We start from the raw sequence: 17,220 nt of genomic DNA on the forward strand, positions 1-17,220 counted from the left end.
CAAGCGGTTGCTGATTTGCATACAGTGCGATTGACTAGTAACAGTACTGCCTTCCGAGGAGTTCATTGTCTTACTAAATAAATTTCAGATTGTTTGATCAGATGATTTCCTTCGTTTCTTAATATAAAATGATGACAGGCCAAGAAGGGGTAATTAGAAGTTTGTCTACTATTGTGAAATGTTCAGAGCTAGTCACGGACTTTTTTCATTCATAATCTAGCACGATCAAAATACTTATATCCACAGCAGCGACTGCTTCTAACTCTTCTAGAGTAAGATTTTTAATCAGAACTTGAACATCGGCTTCCTCGCTCCTCCATAAATGCTCGCCGGCCACTCTTTCTTTGATGTATTTTTCGGGCGCTGGGGTTTACGAAATCCCAGTTTAATATAACCTCTTGCTACACGTACTCTGTCTCCTCAATCGTACAAGCTGGGTTTAGTGATTTGAGCTCTGAGAGGGTTTGACGATACATCTGAAATTTTACTACTACGGATGACTGGAAAGCTGTCAGAACTCAAAAATCTTGAGAAAAAAATGAACCCAATGATATGAGAAGTGGAAACCGCAGAAAGATTCTGGATGCCACCAAGTTAGTATTTCAGACATGTGAAGTGTATTTATAAGTTGTCTGGCATAGGCTTGCACCGGGAAAAATTAACTAATCAGTCCTAAATATATTGTACCAAAGTCAATTTAGTCTTAAACTTTTCAATTTTACAGATTTAGTCATAAACTTCTGCACATCACCATGTTGGCAATTTTTGACAAAAATTAACCAAAAATATTACAATGAAATTTCACAAAAAAATTTATGATTGAATTGACACTTGTATGATAGGTTTAAAATTGATTAGATAATTTCTATGGGTGCACATAAATAAAGGGTGCAAATGATGCTAGCTAGTCGCTTGAGTTCATGTACCTCAGGTGTCAAATTCAGTCGACTTCCAACTTGTTTATTCTTGACTATGGCTGCCTAATATCAGTCAATTAGTTCAATTTGTCGATTCTGATTATAGTTCCTGAGCACAAATGTTAATGACCTATGCATTATATACTTCTGAAGATTTTTTTGAGTACTCGAGTTCAATCCGAGCTTTAAATATAATTATAATGGGGAAAAATAGTTCTCAGCCATGGAGTTAAGCCGAAATGAGCTTGACCACAACAAGAATTTGTCAAGTTGATCTCAAACTTGGAGAGTTAGAGTGCGCATTACAAAATTTTTGTTTTTTTATTTCTTTGTTTTTTTGTTCTCGGAACGGGGTTTGGAACAAAATCTTTTAGAAATGTAATTTTATTTTTCTATTTTTGTAATTTTATTTTTCTATTTTTGAATAGATTTTTATTTCATAAATAGATTTGAGGTAAAATTAAAAGTTAAAATTTTAGCTTTGAGAAATCAAAAAAAAAAAATTTCATCGTTCACTCTCATTACCGCATGTTGCCCACTTGCCGCTCGTGGGATGCCGGACGCTTGTTGTCGATTCTTTGCCCACCCGCCATTGGCCTCGGCTGCCCGTCGCCGATCGCCGCCACCGAATGTCGGTCATCGGCCACCACACTCTGGCAGCTCATTGCCAACCGCCAGTTGTCGGATGTTGAACTCTCATTGGTCATTGGTCGCTCATTGCCAATCATTGGATGTCGGAGGCTCACCACCAACCATCGAATGTTCGTCAGCGACCGTCCGTTGCTCGCCATCGGTCACTGGATGTCGGCCGCTTGCCACCTACCATTGGACTTCGGCCATTGGCCACTTGCCCGCCGGCCTCTTGTCGCCGGACTTTGGATGTTGGACATTAGATGTCGAATTCGGACGTTGGACGCCGGCTACTGGTCATCGGACTCCAGTGTTAGACTCTGAACTTTGGCTACCCATCGCTGGTCACCGGACTTGGCGCTGGACGCCGAATGTTGGACTTCAGACTTTGGCCGCCCGCCGCGGGTCACCGGACACCAAACACCGGTCACCGAAAGTCGGACTCCGGCCACCGGATGTCGGTCGTTGTTGCTCCTAGAAATAAAAATTTTATTCTGTTATTAAATGAATTTTTATTTTAGAAATATAAATTTTGAATTGTTATCAAACGCGTTTCTTTACTCAAAAACTCGTCCATATAATAGAAATTGATTTTTGTTCCAGAAATTTTGTCATGCGCGTCCTTAAAAACTCGATCGAGCTTGAGTCAAGTACTGAACCTCCAATATTACCGCCAACCTCGTTCAAGAAATTTATCGACTTGATTCATTTCGGATCGCAAGCCTGTATAAAACATATCAAGCTGAATCCAGCTCAATTCCTAATTCGGTTGGTCATGACCTGTGAAATTTCTATATTCTTTTAGCATGTCCGCGGTGTCAATAAGCCATGGACTTAAGCAAGAGCAGGTGCCAAGTGTTCCAACAACTTCCGTTACAAAAACAAGTCGGCGACGACGGAACCTACTCTTTTGTGACATCCGTCGCTGTGCCTCCTGTTTTGGTAGCTGTAGAATGTTGCGATTTGATGCCAATAGTGGGTTAGAAGCTGGATTAGGTATACTTCCCAAGGCAGAGCTCCTACTTCACATGGATGCCAGGAACTACTCCTTGTTTGGTTCTTGATTTTTACATTTTTATTCAGAAAGAGTAGAATTATCAATACTAGCACTTCCAGAAATACAGTCACCGAACGCAACTCGCAAGAACCCTAAAAAAATTCTTTTAAATTGAAACTATCAGAGTTTCTGAGAAACATTATTTGCAAAAATCCCCCGCTCAGCTTCGTAACGCCTTAAAAGATTACAAAAAAAAAAGGAACTTAAAGATTAATCAAGATGGAAACAGTATGAAGATATTTATTTGGAAACAACCTGTCCCTGCATGATACTCAAACCTACTCCAACATATTGAGATACAGTGCAGTAGTATCTTCTGTTCCATTAGATCGCTTGAAAGATCTCTTTTCCGTTCTATATATAGATGAATTGCTAGGCCAAACTGAAATCAACTCTTCCGATATTCGCAACATTCTTCCACCTTCTGTCCTAATCGGTTCGCTTCAGCTGCTTCGCCATTTCGCTCTTCTTGCAGTTCAAGATGGGCATGCCAAGAACCTTTCTGATGTCCCTCCTGTTTGCAACCCTGCTTCTTGATTTAGCCGTGGCAACCAATTACGTGGTTGGAGGTCTAAACGGTGGTTGGGACACGAACACTGATCAGGCTACTTGGGCATCATCTCAGACGTTCTTAGTAGGAGACAACCTGAGTAAGTTGCATCCATTTCACACGTCTTGATGTAATTCAACTTTGTAGTGACATAAGATCATCCGAGCGTTTATATTATCAGATAATTCAATCATCTTACTGCTGTTTTCAGTTTTTCAATACTCACCCGGCCATGACGTATCCGAAGTTACCAAGGCAGACTATGACTCCTGCCAAGCGACTAGTGCTATCCAAACTTACACGAGTGGATCCACAGTCATCCCTCTTACATCTCCTGGGAAAAGATACTTCATTTGCAGTTCACCTGGACATTGTGCTGCTGGAATGAAGCTCCAAATTAACACGCTGACGGCTTCCTCGGCTCCATCTCAATCTCCTGCCACTTTGCCTCCTCTAGGACCTGTCTCAACCCCATCACCTGCTACAGGGGCCGATCCAGTTTTGCCTTCAGCTCCAGAAGCATCTTCACCGGTCGATCCTTTGTCTTTGGCTCCAGAGGCATCTTCGCCGGTCGATCCTTTGCCTTCGGCTCCAGAAGCATCTTCGCCGTTGATGACCCCTACATCAAAATCAACTCCTGCAGTGTCACCCGGGGTTTTGATCACTCCCCCGAGCCTGGCTTCAGCAGAATCGACAACCTCGTCGGCTAAAAAGGGCGGTTTTCCCACCACTCTAGCTGTGGTATTGAGCTTTCTCAGCGTGTTACTTATTGCCCAGAAGGCATCTTAAAGCTACATGTTGACCATGGAGAATTGTGTGGTGCACTCCTCTAGTGATTTTTATCTTTCTGTGCTTCGATGTACCGTTGGCAAGAAAATTCTTAGTGATTAACGAGTCTATGCTATCAGTTGTTGAATCAGAAATTGGACAAACTTTTCAAGGATTTTATTCGAGAAGAGAACCATATCAATTGAGGGAAATGCAAAAAGCATGCTGGCTAGGTCGGTGTAATTATTATGAATCAAGGCATAAGAACAGCCACACCGCACGATGAATCGCTTGCCCCTAAGAAAAGTAGAGGAGGCTTCTTAGCCCTTTTCATGATGTGCTAGTTCAGTTGCCCCATGCAAGAGTCGTGAGATGAAAAAGCTATAATAAGAACAATTTCTAACAGTTCACCAGAATTCAATCTGACCAACCGAAACTACAAACTAGAAGTCTTCCAACGAGAATTTTGCTGTTTTATTGCATTTTACATGACAACAGCACGTCTCTATTACAATGGATGAGCAACAATTGCGATGTCGGTCCGCAAATCAGATCATCCACCTTATCAAGTTTTTTCCACTGTGGGAATCCAATGTACCAACCAAAAAAAGAAGAAGAAGAAGAAGAAAGAAATCCAATGTAGAAGGTCCAAGAAACAACAAAAAACATCGGCACGCAAATCCTAGTTAGACAGACTACCAGATGATTTGTGTCTGCTGGTTAAGCAACAGGAGGACGGAGTACGTGATCCTGCGACGTGTCAACTGTAGAAGGTGGCATAAATTGCCACATTGCCACACCAGGGAAACCAATATAAGGCATCAACTTGTTGCCACCTGCCCGCTCTTGAGCAGCAAAAGGTGTTGACACTACAGACGGATGAGGCGGAAAAACTGGATGAAAGCTCGAGACTTTCAGCTGTTGCTCCAATTTTTCTTTATCAGCCTTTAGCCTCTGTTTCTCATCGCGAAGTTCATTCTTCTCAGCCTAGGTATATAATGTACAATGATCAGTGCGCTATCACTACCTTAACTTTTTTAAAAGAACAATGTGTCATAACACAAAGCGTAAGCAAGAGAGTGGTCATCCCTGCCTGATCAGCAAAATACTTATGAGTGCAGTAACCAATCTCACCTTCAATTCTTTTATTTTCTCTTGCAATTCCTCATTCGACTCCTTGAGTTTCTGCGCTTCAGTACGCAGCTGGGTAACCATGCCAACAGCATCACTTAAAATGGCAGACTTGTCCGTCTTGGGTGGCCTTCCAGGCTCCAGGACAGAACCCAATTCTAGGAACCTTAAAAGTGAGGCAGCTTAATGTGAGAGCCGCTAGGTAGAAAAATTACAGAGAGAGAGAGGAAAGTAAGAATGGCATGCCTTTCATTTAGCCTATCCCTTCGAAGTTTCTCCCGGCATGCTTTGGAACCAGATGAAAGGCATGATTCAGATTTCAGTCTGCAGAAGCATTAGCATAAATTTCAGTCTCTTCCACAAGGTATGAACCCACTGTCACCAAATAATTGTCTGAATATTAGAGGAGTTGATTTACTCTGGATTAAGCTGTGGATGAAACAAACTGTGGTAAATGAATGAAAAATCATGAGTAGCTAAAGTCTAAAAAGTCAACAACCTCTGGTTGACTGAGAATTATGCAATTAACACCGTCTCAGTTGCTAGTTTATATCCAGTAGACTAGACAAAACCCATACCTTTTGTGACAGCTCTTGCCCTTGAGGTTCTCTGAATCCCTAGTAGATGCACAGTTAACCTCAATGCTGAAAACAGTAAAACAAGAAACCAGATGTCAAGAAGGATTAAGGGGGGGTGGAGGAAAATAAGATCGGCACACCGAGCTATGATTGAGACGTTTTACTATCCATTGCTTGCTTATAGTTACAGAAGTACCACAAAGTAACTTCCTTTAACCCATCTGTGATGGCGATGGATAGGAGACCAGTATGGCAGATTGGATTTCTGGTATTAGCTCAAGGCTCATCGAGCCAATACGGCCACTTTATCTGCCTGCCACTAAGAGCTCTAACATCTACCTCATTTCATTAAAGCCGATAGAATCATAAGAAATTCTAGCAAATAACTACTAAGAATCCTGTTTCCTCAAAGCATGGCAACTTTGCCATCACAAATACTTCCCAATTTGTAGATGACACGCGTGCCGAATTGCTAACTCGTCTCGCCTCAGAACAAACAAGAGCCTCAATCCTAATCCTGTGGAATCATCTTGATTTAAATCTCTCTCACATGATTCCCAGTCAACCAAACTATTCTTCTCACTCAACATATACTCCTTCCGCCCTTCCTAGCGACTTCGCAGGGCAAACAAATTTTCCACAAAACCGAAGCAGCCAACAAAACCCATTCTTTTCCTTGCCTCTGCAAGCAAGGAGGCGGGACGAAATTTGCCAACATCAACTACTTCCACAAGTCCCCACTCTCCGGAGGCCACAGGCTACCGAAAAACCTCGGAAAACGGCGAAGAGAGAGAGAGACCCACCTGGCATTGGAGGAGGAGACGTCGAAGGACGGGGAGGACCAGGCGAACCCACCAGCAGAGGGGAGGACGTCCCCGGCCGAGACGTCCGCGAGCCCGTAGTCGACGAGCCAGTTGGAGTTATCACCAGGGTCGATCTCCATCCGACCCAGAAGAAGACGAAGAAGAAGAAGAAGAAGAAGAAGAAGAGAAGAAAGCGTTGAACTTGGAAAGCAGGAGCTTGGAATGCAATGCGGGCCAAGTCCTTGAATGCAGAGAGAAAAAAGGGAGGAAGGAAAGGCAGTGACGATAGGTGGTGATGGTTATTAATGGGCGGCGGGACAGCAGAAAAAAAAAAAAAAAAAGTGAAGGGATGGTGGGCAGTGATGGCAGACCCAGCGTCACACGCAAGTGACGTCATCTCGCGGTCTCCGAAGGGTTCAGATTCGCCGTTACAAGCGCGTCTGCTGTCTCGCACGTGAAATCGCACGCGTGTCGTATTCGCACGTGCTGCGCCCCGACCCAATCAGAACCCCCAGCAAAATCTCGTCACCAGGCACTCTTCCTCGGCCTTTCGGGTCGCTGACGCAGACGGGCCGCCGCCTCCCGCCCCCATCGTCGCCCCATAGTCCATACCAAACCGTGCCTCTGGTGGTGGTGGTGGTCGTCTCTCTCCGCCATGCTTGTCACAGTGGTGAGAAAGCCCGATCATTATCGTCTTCCTTGCCCCACCCATTAATAGAGCATCATATCGATACTAACGTTATTGTTTGCAACAAAACTCAATATCGCGCCTGCTTTAATGCTGGATGAAAATTAATTTGAGATTTTGTCACAAATGTATCAATTTAAGATTTTAATGAAAACTTGTGATAGGTAAATTTATTACAAATATACAAATTTAAGTTTTTAATTTGAGGTTTTTAGTGGTAAAAAAAGTAATTTGCCAATTTAGAGTTATTCACTATATTAATTATACCTCTTTTGTCTTTTTAGTATGATGATGGTTGTGAGTGAGCATTGGGTCCAATTTAAAGTATGCTCTAAAGAATATCAATTCTCGTCAAAAGCACTTATTTTATGTGGAATCTTGTGTTGAATGGGCTTGAAACTAGTATTTAAAAAAAAAAAAAATCACTTTTGCACACATGGAGAATCACACCATGATCTTCAACATAGACAAACGATGATAGGACCACTTGACCAATTTTTGCTTTCGTAATGAAATGATGCAATAGTAATGTTTCATTATAAAGGTTTGATTTCTTTTTTTTTTAGACAAAGGAATAATTGGATTGGGTAAAATATGGAACCGAATCTAAATCAGGCTCGATTCTTGATTCCAACTTTTTGGAATCGGGAGTCATAGATCATGAATCGATCAACTCTAAAACTAAAATCACCCCTAACGAATTCATGCCATACCCTTTTGAAAGTATGGACATGTGGACAACTCCATAATAAAGCTTTTAAATGCTCGATTTATTCCTCTTTTGGAGCAACACATGAGTTAACTCTTGGCAAGCAAATAAATCCTCAATTATAACACATTTTTTTTTTCATGCGAGGAGGAAGCTCATTCGCACGCGCACGAGAAATAGATAATTAGGCTAAACATACATTTATAATGAGAAAAAAAGAGTGATCAATTCGATGATTGACTTGTCAATGCTAGATTATTATGCCCCATTCATTGAAGTTCATGAACACAATAATTGTTTTGAACTTCAACTTAGACAAAATATTCTAAAATGGAATTAAAGCACAAAAACCCAAAATAAATCGAACTAATGAAAAAGAAGAAATCATTTCAAAGACCCCTGCTTTTCGTGACTCGGGACAAATATTAAGAGCATGATGCTAAGCTGAGAAATTTAAATAATTGGTGGCCCAAGGGAGAGATTCAAAATTACAATCACATCAAAGTCCCATCATCCCACGCAAGGCTCCTAGACTATAGCAATAAAATAAAAGGTTCGATGCCAACGTCATGTCAACTGTAATTTGCACTACAAAACAATTCATAGATCAAATAATTACATGCGCCCAGCAGTGATGACACCTCGTGTTTTTTAGTCCATACATCAATAAGATGAATGTGGGGGCAAGTTGACGATTTGCAAGTTGTCCTTCAATTATTTCTGCGGATTCGTGTCGCTTCATCACCTCCACAGAAAAAGGATGGGATTAGATTTTGACGGATTAAGTGTAGGAGAGCGTGAAACGTCTAATCTTATGTATCACGGAATCGTGAATTTGACACTTTTTTAATATATAAAAAAATTTAAGATGCATCAAGTCAAGGTATCCTAATCCTTGATCTTGGTAAATTGTATATGGAACTCACAAGATATAAAATTGCAAATAAACATATGGCAAAAGGGTCAATAGCCTCAATAGCCTATCTATTTTATTTTTTTTCCTTCTAACTCAAAACGGAATTGGGTCATGGAATGTGAGTAATTTAGCTAATCCAGCTAACAAACTAAAGCGGGCCACGAAAAAAAATAAAAGGTCTAAGTAAGTGAATATTTGATTTGACCTAATGCCAATTCAAGCACTAGCTCAAGCGGATTCTAATTATCTAATCGCACGATAAAGAATTTTTAATTAGATCTACTTAATTCTTCTTAATTCAAGCGATTTCAGGTCATCCAATGACATGGTAATAAATTTTTAATCGGACCCACTTAATCCTCATGTTAATGTTTCTCTGTCTAAAGAGTTCAATATTATCAGTGGAGTTCAATATTATCAGTGGCTGAGAAAAAGAAAAGATTATATTATCATGGAAAAAAGAAGACACGAAAAAGAAGACAGAGAGTCAACGAAGATGGAGATGCGGGGTATCGATCCCCGTACCTCTCGCATGCTAAGCGAGCGCTCTACCATCTGAGCTACATCCCCTTTGTATTGTTTGCAGCCCTCTTTTCTAATAATATTTTAAAAAAAGGATTTGGCAACTTTCCACATTATTAAAACGATAAACGATTCAACTGCACTCTCTTGGAGGGGTTGTTGACTTTTAATGACACTTTGTCACATGCTCTTCCTTTAGCAAAGCTCACAACGCAGAATTCATGGATTGACATTTCTCACTTTAATAGATAGACGAATGAGTAAATTCGGTACTTCAACGATTAGTATCGGTTTCGATTCTTGAGACGTTAAAGGAACGAGTTTTTGGGATGGTTTGTCGTTTACCACTTCAATGTTTTGCCCTTTTTATGTCCCTCCTCTTTAGACCAGTTCAATGCTTGCTCCTCTGCCATTTGAGGTCTGCACTGGACTGTGCTTTTGAGTTCAGTTTATGGCAATTAATCAAGCATTGAATGGATGCCCTCAATTTCCTTCCAAGTGCGTTTGACTAAAGTGGCCTAAAGAAGGAAGCTCGACAATTGGCTTAACTGAGCATGACTCACACTTTGCATGGCCCTGGAGATTTAATGCATCTTCTCATCTGTTGGCTTATATAATCCCTCCACCGGACTCTTGCCTAGCCACGGGCAGAATCTCTTTCTCGTCGATTCACATTCCTCCGTCTCCTTCTCGCTGTCGCCATGGGCCGTAAGAAGTTGGTGGTCAAGAGGATCGATAACCCCACCGGTCGGCTAGGGACCTATAGGAAGCGCAAGGACGGGATTGTCAAGAAGGCTGCAGAGTTATCGGGGTTGTGTGGCACGGATGTTGGTCTGATAATGTTTTCTCCGAATGGTGGATTGACTAGCTTTGCCAGCAGCGGCAGGTCGGTGGATTCTTCTCTTATCGTATCCTCCTCGGTTTCATTCTTCACGATTTATCGAAACTAGATCTTTCTCGCAGTATTGAGGATGTCTTTCTACGATATCTCAACTTGCCCGATGCATCGCGAGGAGAGTACGTTTGATCTCTTGTCTATCTTTTCTGATTATTCTAAATTTGATTTTTCCTCACGATATTTTCTTGAATCGCAGGTTGGTCGAAAACCAAGAGGTGAGTAAAAGTTCTCTCTCCAGAAACAGTGTTTTAGCTTCATTACTCGCATTGATTAGTATGGGTTTAGATTAAACCATGGCCATGGAGTTCGATTTCTCTAGTACTGGGTCACGATTTGTGCTTCCAGGTTTTGCGTCAAGGCCTCGAACATGTGAAGTGTGAAGCAAAAATGCTCGAAGTCCTGACAAAGTAAGTCTAAATAGGAGTGAGAAAGCTTAGTTCATTCTCATAATCTTTTACTGCTTTTTACCTAATGAATTGTTTCTCCTTCATTTGATTATGATGAACTCATTGGTGACGGTGCAACTGCCTTCAGAAAGCAGGTAAATCAATTGATCTGTGATTGCTACTCTTGCTTGTTGCTAACCCGCCAATCAATCAAAAGATTATTGACTTTGATGTTAACATTTTCCGCAGGCTCTTGAGGAAGAACTCACAGTGCTTAATCAGCAACAAACTGAAGTGCAAGAAAAGATCAGGTTTACAAAGTGTACTTATGTCCTCAAACTTTTATGTAGTCAGTCGTGGCTTGGTCTAAATTTGGTCAAATGTACTCGACCCACTTTGCCGTGGTGCATGGTGAAATAGATGTTACAATCCGGAGCCGGAAGAAACTAGATCGGTTCGAGAAGCTGAAGTGCACATAAGATTTCTTAGTGATGCTATCAGGCGTATAGAATATCTGAAAGTGAGTTCATTCATTGGTCGCATTCTTTTTACATATGTGCTGGACTTGTAAATAACGGGGATTGTCTATTTACCAGCAAGCGAAATCGTCAGGGAAACCAGCTTCTGCCTCAAGAATCTGCCAGTTTTGAGGTACAATACAACAAGTGTATCATGCTAAACACTGATCAGGCACAAGTCAGTCAAATTTCAACTCTTTTGATGATGGAAAAAAAATAGAGACTCAGGCACAAGCATTCATCTTGTATCATCTCTTGATTGAAGATGCTACGACCTGTTATCAGAGTGTGTTCTAATTAAATACTATAATCTCGCGTGCTCTTACCAAATTAATGTCTGAAAATGGAGGAAAGTTCATAATAGGGAATGGCAGCTTATTCTCGTGATAGCTTACTCCGAGAGTTGCCGGAAGAACTTGACAACACCAATTACACTGACTACCTCTTCTTATTGAATTCCTTCTCCTTCTCCTCCTCCTCTCTAAAACCCATTTTGGTGTTCTTCGTTTCCAGGCACCAGCTAACTCAGTCAGGGGTTCGAATCGGGCAACTAACAATTCTGCATATGCTATCCAGAAGAGGTACTGCTCTTTCTTTGATTGATTCCATAGGCATTCTTTAATCATGAATCCGTCTGTGCACTTGCATTTCTTCTCATCACGTACTCAATCAGCTATCCGATTTTCACCTTTAGCACTTCAGACAGATTACTGAATTCTTTTCGCGTTAGAATACCATGAATCCGTGCATGATCCGTTCGATGGCTTGTCGGGAAGATGTCCGATCTCACTCCTGTTTTATGCAGGGACCGTTCCGATGATGAGCGTCGAGGCGAAGCGGCGCAAAACCTGAGCATTGGCCCCTCGGAGCCGCCACAAGCTGAGCGGAACGTTTAAAAGAGCGCCTCGACTCGAGGACTGAACCTTCGGTTTGCTCTAGAAGAAATCGAGGAAAAGGATTCGAATGCTAAATAAAGTTGATTTAAGTCTATTGGCCTTGTCGTTCGTGTTTCCTTCCTTCGTTTCAATGAAAACAAATTTCCGGTCGAGGAGCACCTACGTTATATCGTAATGGGCCTAGACCCAATAAGAAGTTGCAAGTGGGTTGGGGTGATGCTTTTTTGTCGCAAAAAGACGAATATTTCTTAAATCACTTGACTAATCTCTTCGAGTAGAGATGGCAGAATCAACCAAAATCCTTTTTTTCAACCAGTATTTAACAATAAGGTGATAGATAGATTGTCTAAATTTTTAAATACAGGTTCAGATGGGTCCGAAAGATAAATGCCTAACTTCATATGGGTCTCAATCTAAGCATATCAATTTTGAGGTCATTTTTATTGCAGCATAATCATTATCTGGAAAAAAGAAATTAAAAAAGGAAAAATTAAAAAGAGAAATAGTCATGGTTCAGAGAGAGGGGGTGGTTAGATAGAGCAAAGTGGTGGCCACCAGCAACTTGACCCATAATGGTGGATCTAGCCGACGACGAAATCTCAGTCAATCGTGTCGCTTGCCACTCGACAATGTCCTTGGTCTGAAGATACTGTGGTCACTCTCTCTCTCTCTCTCTTTGACACTCTTTGGATCTGGTCGAAACAGTTGCTTAATTGTTCAATCGAGCTTGGCCTCCCTTGATCGTGTGTTAGCATTCAAGCACAATTTCGAAAGTCTCTAGCTTATGACAAAGTTGCGCTTGATCGAGATATGAAGTGAGGGAGGGAGGGAGGAAGAGAGAGACCAATTCGAGAGGTAAAGGTGATGGTTTGGTGAAGAGTCGAACGCAATAATGGCTTAGCAATAATTCAGCCACAGCAACGATCCAACCGCGTCGATGGCCCGTCAATGGCCGTAATTTTCTCCCGTAAAGGATATTGCAAGTCTTCAATGGTGAATTAGCAACAGGGCAGACGATTCCTTTTTTTAATTGTCTAGCTTAGTTTTTTTCCCTGAAGTGCAAACATGCTTTTTTAAATATTAAAACCAAAGTGTCCTCTTTTTTTTTTTTTCCAGAAGATACATTTGCAGTCAAGGATTCTCACTTTCTTATTTAAGTAAAAGAAAAACATACGTTTGGTAGATAGGCATCCTATTTTCATTTGTTAAAATCTTTTTAATTCATTAATTCTTCTTTTCAATTAGATATTAAATTTTACTCAACTAATAGGTGTGTATATTTTTTGTTATTTTGATCATATTGGTACAAATACGGGATTTTGGTGACTCAAAGAGTTTAGAGGATTGGTATTGGAGTAGGCATAGTAATATTTTCTCGCTTTTTTTTTTTTGTGTATAAGGTCCAATGTCACTATCTCAATGTGAATGGAAAAACACAATATATAAACGCTTTAAATCCAATGAACCTTCTCTAGAAAGAACCTGATTCTTGAAGAGCGATAAAGCCTATTGAGTAAAGTCTAGACACTATCGTACTCAAACCACAAGTTAAAGCTCAGTCACGTTTCTTTTCTTCCTTTGGTGACAATAGCAAGAAAGCCGTCTACGCTTGTAATCCATTGGCCATTGCATAACCACCACAGAGAGCCGTAGCTATCGTGCACCTTTAATTAATACCTTGCGGGGAAAAGAAGACAAAAAGAAGAGGACAATAATGCTCATAATTAAGCTCATTCTTGCACTCCTTAGAAAAAGATAATGGAAGTAACTTGCAAACATTATCAATGCCCACGTCTCAAATTGAAGAAGTACTTTGAAAGAGACCTATCATTTACAGCTCCTGCTCTAATCCATTCACCACTCCAATTTACAAATTCTGGGCGAACAATTACCCCATAAAGAAAAAGGGAAACTGAGGAGATATATGTGGTGCAAACACCGCCTTCGTCTCAGATCATAAAAGGCGTTGGCGAGAACGCTGGCACGAACATCGATAACGGGCTCGGCCTGCAAAAAAGAGGAGCACTTCTCGTTTAGCAGATAATCCAAAGTTGCTCAATTTCACCTAGTGACAGACACATGGTTCAAGAGGACCGAAGAAGATTCTAGCGAACACATGGTGTCTAGTTGCTTCTAAACATATCCCCCTATTCAAGATCCAAAATATTATAAAACTATACGTTCGTACCAATGCACTAAACATAAATATAAGGATTGATCCGTTTTTCAACGCTCCACTTTATTAGTAAAGAGGAAAGGCATAATGCAACTTCATGCAATTTGGAACTAATATTTATGAGAGACCCATGATTCGAGAGAGCTGAAGAGGATTCTAATAAACACATAGTGTCTAATAGGTCATGAACCATTTCAATTCTCACTCACTTGTAACATATCCCCCATTTGAAATCAAAAGTGTTATGATACTCCCTGTTCGGTACTCCCTGTTCGTACCGTAAACATAAGGATCCATCCGTATTCCAATACTCTGATTTATCAATTAAGAGGAAAGGTATAATGCAACTTCATGTAATTTGGAAGTAAAATTTAGAGAATTTTTTTTTTATTTTTTTGGCCAACATCAAGATAAGATTTTTATTTTTTTGGTCGACATCAAGATGAGATTGACTTCGGAAATAAAAATCTTAGTTGTGTGATGGTAGTTAGGTATGAGACTAAAACAGAGCAAACAATCCTTATTTTGTAAACCGGAAAAACAGGGCAGAAAAAACGACCAACCAAACAGGAACGCCCAATCCGAAACGAAACCGGAACAGAGACGACATGAAAGGACAAAGCCGCGAGAAAACCGTTACCGGTAGTCTTCTCTGTCGCCGAAACTCTGAGCTCTCTTCGCCGCCGATCCGCCCTTCGAGGGCGGCGGCCTCTTGACGGCGTTCGCCCCGCGCTCTCTGCTCTTCGTCGCTCCCGCCGCCCGGACCACGGCGGCGGCGTCGTTGTCCTCCGAGATGACCGACAGCGCCGGACGCCAGTGCCCGCTCGCTTCGGCCCTGGACCTCCCGCCGGGCGACCTGCGCCTCCGCGCGGCCGAACCGACGCCGCCGCGAGAGAGGGGCGCGCGCGTCCTCCTCCTGCAGCGTCGAGGCCGGGTCGTCGCCGGCGCCGGCGCCCGGGCGGTAACACGAGCGTAGGTCGGAGAAGAACTTCATGGGGGATCGGATTCGAGTGCTTCGGAGTCGGATTCGAAGAATTCGTTTCTTCGTCTTCTTCTTCTACGGAGAGAGAGAGAGAAAGTATGTGATTCGGGACTGAAGAAAAAGATGGCGAGGGGGGTCGTCGCTATTTATAGAGAGAGAAACGGTCGCCGGCTGGGGACGGGGGGGTGTACATCCCTTGCTGACGTGGCCCGTGCCCACGTTGCAATCTGCAGTGCTTCTTGTCCTTATCCGAGGATCCAATGGAGTTTGAGGTCGTTGACCCACAGAGCAAAACCAATTTTCACGCAATGGGCGTGTTTTTTTTTTTTTTTTTGGGCCCCAAATTCCACGTCATACGTTGTGAAAAGGGAAAAAAAAATCCCAAAACTTGGAAATATAAACGACGGTAGAAATTTTATTTCTGGTTTTTCTTGAGTGAGTAATGGGAAAATGCCATGCGTGCGAAAAAATTGGTCTTTTGCGAGATTAGTGATGTCGTTTAATTGTTGAAACATTCGAATTATTTGTATGGAAAGATAATGATAGTAGTTAAAGATTCTATCCATAAAAAAATTGTATGTGTGAAAAGATAAAAAGAAAATTTTCAAAATTTGATGTTTCTTGAAAATATCGTTACAGATAGGATTGAAGAGACATGAATTTTAATTTGTACCATCGCGTCTTTGTGCCAGAGGGCAAAATATCTCGTAAAGGCGAAAGTCGCGATCAATTAGATTGAGATCTCAACAAAAAAAAAAAAGAAGAAGAAAAAGGGACAAAATGGCAATTAAATTAGCCACGCTTTCTCTTGATTTAAGGGATAACGATGGCTTTTCCAGTGTTGCTTTTTTAAAACGAATACTCTCTCTCTCTCTCTCTCCGGCCATCCATTGGAGCCCATTGAAATCTGCATACTTGAAAGTGGACTGAGAAAATCTGTGGGCTCTATTATTGGCCAGAATTTGACGATTTTCGGTTTCTCGAAATGTAGACTTTGCATTTCTCAAATTCTGTGGAGCGATCTGCCATGACAAGTCCTTGTTAGTTTATATGAGCAATCATCGTCAAGATGTAGACACAACATAAAAGAGTTGAGAGAGAAATTACACAATCAGTTCCAAACATGTTATACCAACGTCAATTCAATTTAAAACTTTTAAATTTTACCAATTTAATCCTAAACTTCTTTTTGAGTTGGCCAATCCTAATAGGAAATTGTTGACATGGCGATATACCATGTAGGATGGCCAGCAAAAACTAGAATTAGTACATTAGCAGTTTCTGGTAGCAATTGAGTACAGTGACTATATTGAAATTTCGTGCAAAAATTGAAAATTATATTGGAAAAATTATAAAAAGTTTAGGACTAAAGTGGCTTCCGCACTATGGATTTAACACCAATTGGGTGATTATCTTATCCCTTGAGTCGAGGGATGTCCAATGACCCATGAGAATTTAAGTGTTCGACCGATAAAGTCAAATTACAGCCTTTGCCGTGGAAGGTTTCACTGCATTAGTCTATCAATGGGCTAAGATGAAAAATTAGCTGGCATATTAGTTCATTTAATCTGGGGTTAGTCATTGACTTAATCACCCAGTGGCCTTGATGACTACAGCAAACATTTGGTATATACTGTATAGTTTGGTCCCTTCGTGTTCCACATGCTAAATTAATAAAATGGATGCCAACCATCCCAACCGGGCGATCGGAATAAAATATTGACTAACGAATGGCAAAAGAAATAAAAATAAAATAAAAATAGGAGTGGAATAACGCCAACTAAGCAGGAAAATTAATTTTCTGTCCCAATAAATAGCTCGTGCAGAGTCAACTGCTTGAGTAAAAAGCATCACCAACTAATGACGTGGTGCATTCCCCGTATGCACGTTTTTGACAAGTCCTCCTTTTCCATGTGCACTCCAACGATGAGTGAGAAATATGACCACTCCTATCGAGCCACGAGAGTTTCTCCATCCCTAATAATCGAGTCATTATTGGTACGAAAAGGCTGCCGAGGACATAATTTTTCCCGAGACTTGGATTTGTGAATCACGTATTTCCAGGGAATTTGCCCAAATTAGTCCTAAAACTATT

At 41.3% G+C, this 17,220-nt stretch overlaps 4 protein-coding genes and 1 non-coding gene across 5 annotated transcripts; 2 read left to right on the top strand and 3 right to left on the bottom strand.

The window, feature by feature from the left end:
• Nucleotides 1–3,091: 3,091 nt before the first annotated feature.
• Nucleotides 3,092–3,943, top strand: LOC104424816 (uclacyanin 1-like). The gene is made up of 2 exons (XM_010037314.3): nucleotides 3,092–3,254; nucleotides 3,366–3,943. The coding sequence occupies exons 1-2, from the start codon at nucleotides 3,092–3,094 to the stop codon at nucleotides 3,941–3,943; spliced, it is 741 nt and encodes a 246-aa protein (XP_010035616.2).
• A 429-nt stretch (nucleotides 3,944–4,372) lies between these two features.
• LOC104424817 (transcription factor ILR3) lies at nucleotides 4,373–6,728 on the bottom strand. The gene is made up of 5 exons (XM_010037315.3): nucleotides 6,435–6,728; nucleotides 5,632–5,697; nucleotides 5,300–5,377; nucleotides 5,057–5,219; nucleotides 4,373–4,909 (listed from the first exon to the last, which is right to left on the bottom strand). Exons 1-5 carry the CDS (start codon nucleotides 6,572–6,574, stop codon nucleotides 4,643–4,645), a joined length of 714 nt encoding a protein of 237 aa, XP_010035617.2. The 5' UTR covers nucleotides 6,575–6,728; the 3' UTR covers nucleotides 4,373–4,642.
• A 2,516-nt stretch (nucleotides 6,729–9,244) lies between these two features.
• On the bottom strand, nucleotides 9,245–9,317 carry TRNAA-AGC. The gene has a single exon. It is a non-coding gene; the product is annotated as a tRNA-Ala (tRNA).
• A 317-nt stretch (nucleotides 9,318–9,634) lies between these two features.
• Nucleotides 9,635–12,129, top strand: LOC104427198 (agamous-like MADS-box protein AGL66). The gene is made up of 10 exons (XM_018865060.2): nucleotides 9,635–10,155; nucleotides 10,233–10,286; nucleotides 10,364–10,382; nucleotides 10,513–10,574; nucleotides 10,702–10,708; nucleotides 10,803–10,864; nucleotides 10,974–11,073; nucleotides 11,150–11,204; nucleotides 11,585–11,652; nucleotides 11,877–12,129. The coding sequence occupies exons 1-8, from the start codon at nucleotides 9,971–9,973 to the stop codon at nucleotides 11,201–11,203; spliced, it is 543 nt and encodes a 180-aa protein (XP_018720605.2). The 5' UTR covers nucleotides 9,635–9,970; the 3' UTR covers nucleotide 11,204; nucleotides 11,585–11,652; nucleotides 11,877–12,129.
• A 1,550-nt stretch (nucleotides 12,130–13,679) lies between these two features.
• On the bottom strand, nucleotides 13,680–15,260 carry LOC104424818. The gene is made up of 2 exons (XM_010037317.3): nucleotides 14,784–15,260; nucleotides 13,680–13,974 (listed from the first exon to the last, which is right to left on the bottom strand). Exons 1-2 carry the CDS (start codon nucleotides 15,135–15,137, stop codon nucleotides 13,822–13,824), a joined length of 507 nt encoding a protein of 168 aa, XP_010035619.2. The 5' UTR covers nucleotides 15,138–15,260; the 3' UTR covers nucleotides 13,680–13,821.
• Between the last annotated feature and the right edge of the window lie 1,960 nt (nucleotides 15,261–17,220).

Source organism: Eucalyptus grandis, chromosome 11 (genome assembly GCF_016545825.1).
Source record: "Eucalyptus grandis isolate ANBG69807.140 chromosome 11, ASM1654582v1, whole genome shotgun sequence".
Lineage (NCBI taxonomy): Eukaryota > Viridiplantae > Streptophyta > Magnoliopsida > Myrtales > Myrtaceae > Eucalyptus > Eucalyptus grandis.